This window comes from Mus pahari, chromosome 1 (genome assembly GCF_900095145.1).
Source record: "Mus pahari chromosome 1, PAHARI_EIJ_v1.1, whole genome shotgun sequence".
Taxonomy (NCBI): Eukaryota; Metazoa; Chordata; class Mammalia; order Rodentia; family Muridae; genus Mus; species Mus pahari.
In genome coordinates this window covers 124,261,224-124,265,679 of record NC_034590.1, presented here as the reverse complement: position 1 = coordinate 124,265,679, position 4,456 = coordinate 124,261,224, and the positions used below count along the sequence as shown (strand labels likewise).

At 36.2% G+C, this 4,456-nt stretch overlaps 1 protein-coding gene across 1 annotated transcript; it reads right to left on the bottom strand.

Annotated features, from left to right (window-relative positions):
- Positions 1–3,192: 3,192 nt before the first annotated feature.
- LOC110333211 (olfactory receptor 5AN1-like) lies at positions 3,193–4,254 on the bottom strand. The gene has a single exon (XM_021214742.1). The coding sequence runs from the start codon at positions 4,193–4,195 to the stop codon at positions 3,257–3,259; it is 939 nt and encodes a 312-aa protein (XP_021070401.1). The 5' UTR covers positions 4,196–4,254; the 3' UTR covers positions 3,193–3,256.
- Positions 4,255–4,456: the final 202 nt, after the last annotated feature.

Here is a 4,456-nt window from a genome sequence, read left to right as displayed (position 1 = left end):
GAAAGAAAAGAAAAGAAAAGAAAAGAAAAGAAAAGAAAAGAAAAGAAAAGAAAAGAAAAGAAAAGAAAAGAAAAGAAAAGAAAAGAAAAGAAAAGAACACTAAGGAAATGGCAATAAAGAAACCATGACTTTCTCACCAGTTTTCTTTACAATTCAAGCTTCCACTTTTGTGTTTGGCTTAAAACTTATTAAATGATTTACTTTGACAAAATCAAGCTGTTTCTGATTAGTCATCCTAAAGGGGACAAGAAAGCCAATGTGTGACTTCCTTCCTTCCTTCCTTCCTTCCTTTCTTTCTTTCTTTCTTTCTTTCTTTCTTTCTTTCTTTCTTTCTTTCTTTCTTTCTTTCTTTGGCTTTGTTTCTTTCAAACAGGAAGTTTCCTTATGATCATTCTCAACTGCTCAGGATCACAGAATAATCAATGGTGATGGCCCATGTTTTATACACTACATCAAAATACTGATGAAACAATGTTAGAAGACGTGGGGGTGAGACTCAATCAGGAGTCTTCTGCAGAGGCTTAGCCAAGTAATTTAACAGGTCCAGGCTTCTACAACTTTCCCAACGTGATTTTTCTCAAAGAATTCAAGAACCCATCAAAAAAATATCTCAATTTCATATGGAAAAACAAAAACTCAGGATAGCAAAAACAATTCTTAACAATGAAAGAACTTCTCAGGGAATCATCACCCTTAAACTCAAGCTGTACTACAGAGGAATAGTGATATAAAAACTGTATGTTATTGGTACATAGCCAGACAGGTTGATCAATTGAATAGAATTGAAGACACAGAAATAAGCCCACATACTTATGGACACTTAATTTTTGACAAAGAAGCCAAAAATATATAATGGAAAAAAGAAAGCATCTTTCAATAAATGGGGCTGGTCTAACTGGCTATCTGAATGTAGAAGAATGAAAATAGACCCATATTTGTCACCTTGTACAAAGCTCAAGTCCAAGTGGATCAAGGATCTCAACATAAAACCAGATACAATGAATCTAATAAAAGAGAAACTGGGAAAGAGCCTTGAACTCATTAGCACATGGGGAAATTTCCTAAACAGAACTCCAGTGGCTTATGCTCTAAGATCAAGAATTGATAAATGGGACCTCCACTGAAATATTCCAAAATACCCGCTTAAAGTTTTAGTTATTCTACTACCACCATTATATCACTTGCTTAAAGCCACACAATACTGAACATGCATAGACTATATTAAAGAACATTTCAGTCTGTCATGTGTAGGTATCTTAGCAATGGTTTTTTTTTTAGCCTTTACCATAGTTGGGTTTTTATTCATTCACTCATTTTTCAAATACAACAGAATAAAATTAAACAAAGTAAAACATCAAATGTGAGAGAAGCCAACAGAAGGAAAAAAGTCCAAGAGAAAGCACAAGAATAAGAGCCACACATGTTTACACACTCAGGAAACCCCTTAAAGCACTAAACTGGAATCCATAAATGCAGAGGACCTGGCTCAGCCTCTTGCAGTGCTATGAATAGTGCTACAGTTTTTCTGAGTTCGTATGAGTGTTGCTCATATTGATTTAGAGGACTTGTGTTTTTGTTGTTGTTTTGTTTTGTTTTTGATGATGTCTGACTCTTATACTCTCTCTGACCCCTCTTTCTTGGGGTTTCCTGAGCTCTGAGTGGAAGGATTTGATGGAGATATCCCATTTCCAGGCTGAGTGTTCTGAGGCCTTTCACTCTCTGTGTAATGCCTGGCTGTGCATCTCTGTATTTGTTGCAGGGAGAAACTTCTCTGATGATAGCTGAACAAGGCACTGATAGAGCAGAATAACAATAGGAGGCATTTTATCACTACATTTTTCCTTCTTTTTTAACAAGTTTTATTTGGTTATACCCTAGGTCCTTGGTCTATTAAGTCTCAGGTTATTGGTCTCCCAAGCAGTGTTGGGTATGGATTCCATTTTGTGGAGTGGGTCTTAAGTCATACCAGATATTGTTTGGATACTTTCACAAGCTTGTGCCACCACTTCCATGGCAAATCTTACAAGCAGGACAGCATTGTAGACCAAAGGATTTGTATCTGGTCTGGTGAATATTCCAAAGTATTATTTTAGATTCAGTGCATATTTTTGAATTACTAGACACAGTGTTAGTCAATTTTTCTTGTTTTAAAATAATTTACTATGCAAAACAAAAAACACATTTCCTTACAAATATAAGCTGTCAGCACTATGAAGAACGACAGCAGTTATTTCTCAGATGCTTTATCAATGACTATAATTTTCAAAATTAAAGTCTTCTGAGAAAAATTATTTAAAACCATTCAAAATGTTCAGGGCATACTATAGATATGGGTCAGTGGTTTTAAAATAGTATATGACAGTTTTAAGAACCTGTACTATTTTAGAGTTCACACACCTTTCAAAATTTTAAATCAAACATAAAGAACCTTGATATTGTATTTTAATGGAATTCATTTTTTTCAGAGATTCCTGTGGATTGGTATGCCCTTAGCAATGTGTAATGTCCAGTGACTTTATTACAATAAATTCACATAAGTCTTATTATATATCAGGTCTCACCATTTCATATACTGCTATTGACCTATAAGGTAGATAATAAACCACACCACCAGAATACTAAGGAAATGGCAATGAAGAAACCATGCCTTGCTCACCAGTTTTCTTTACAATTCAAGCTTGCACTTTTGTGTTTGGCTTAAAATTGATTAAGCCTTTTACTTTGACAAAATCAAGCTGTTTCTGTTTAGTCATCCTAAAAGGCACAAGAAGGCCAATGTGTGGCTTTGTTTCTTTTAAACAGGAAGTTTCCTTATGATCATTCTACTTGCTCAGTATCACAGATTAATCAATGGTGATGGCCCATGTTTTATTACACTACATCAAAATACTAATGACAGTTAGAAGACTTGGGGATGAGAATCAATCAGCAATCTTCTGTAGAGGCTTAGTCAAGTAATTTAACAGATCCAGGCTTCTACAACTCTCCCAACTTGATTTTTCTCAAATATTTATGGGTAAAATAACTAATGATGAGATGCCCATTTTGTAACATGGAATTATGACCCTGCAGTTCTTAAAACTAATGTGTTTCAATGACATTAAATCAATTGTTGGTTCATGTTGGCATACAGTCTGTTTAAAAGACATATTTATCTGAACTGCCATGAATTTGTATCATTCCATTCATGTGCAAGTGAGTGTGGAGAGCAGTAAATCTGACATGGCATTTTGTTGAAATAATCTTATCTGCAGCATTAGCTGCAGATTGCCTTTTTCTGCAACCTTTTCATGGCATCTTTGATTTCCTTGTTTCTCAGACTATATATCAAAGGGTTCAACATAGGAATCACAACAGTATAGAAGACAGAAGCAAATCTGTCAAAACTGGAGGAGCCACCAGAGCTGGATCGCAAATAGACAAAGATGGCAGTACTATAGAAGAGAGAAACAGCTGTCAGGTGAGAAGCACAGGTGTTGAAGGCCTTGGACCTGCCTTTAGCTGAAGTGATCTTTAAGATGGACAGGACGATAAAACCATAGGACAGCATGGTAGCTAAGGCATTTGCTATACCAAAACACATGGTTAATATAGCAAGAAGGACCTGTACAAAGAAAGCATCACTACAGGATAGATTTAGTAGCTGAGATATGTCACAGAAGAAATGCCTAATGACATTAGGTCCACAGAAATGGAGCTGCAGCAAGGCAAATATCTGAGACACAGAACCTGTGAGTCCTGCTGTATAGCTTCCCATCACCATCCTAGCACAGAGGCTGGGTGACATGACTGATGAGTACAGAAGAGGGTTACAAATGGCAGCATACCTGTCATAGGCCATGGCTGTCATGAGGCAAGATTCACTCAGCCCCATAGTGGAAAGTGTAAAGTATTGAACTATGCAGCTCACAAAGCTGATAGTTTGCTTTTCCTGGAAGAAGTTGGAAAGCATCTTGGGGGCTGTGGAAGTGATATAGCAGATGTCTATAAAGGAGAGATTACTGAGGAAGAAATACATGGGTGTGTGAAGGTGGGAATCCATTCTTATTAGAGCAATAAGGGAAAAGTTCCAGGTTACAGCCATAGTGTAGATCATCAAAAACATTACAAAAAGAGGTACTGTTATTCTGGGGAAATCTGAGAATCCTAGGAGGATGAACTGGGTGATCTTGGTAATATTTATTCCCGCAATCATCTCTTCAGTGTTAGTGCTCCTAAAATCAGAAAGGAAATGAGAAAATGCTGACTCCAGTGACATTGGATCATTATTTTAATGATGCATAATCATAAACATTTCAAACTTTAATAACTTCTTAAAACAATGTCTAAGAAACAAACATGTACAAACACAAATAAGTACACACAGAAACCCAAACCCACACACACTCACAAGTCTGTATCACACTGTCACATTTGTAATTTGTACTTTTGTGGAGCAGAATACCAAGATCCTAGT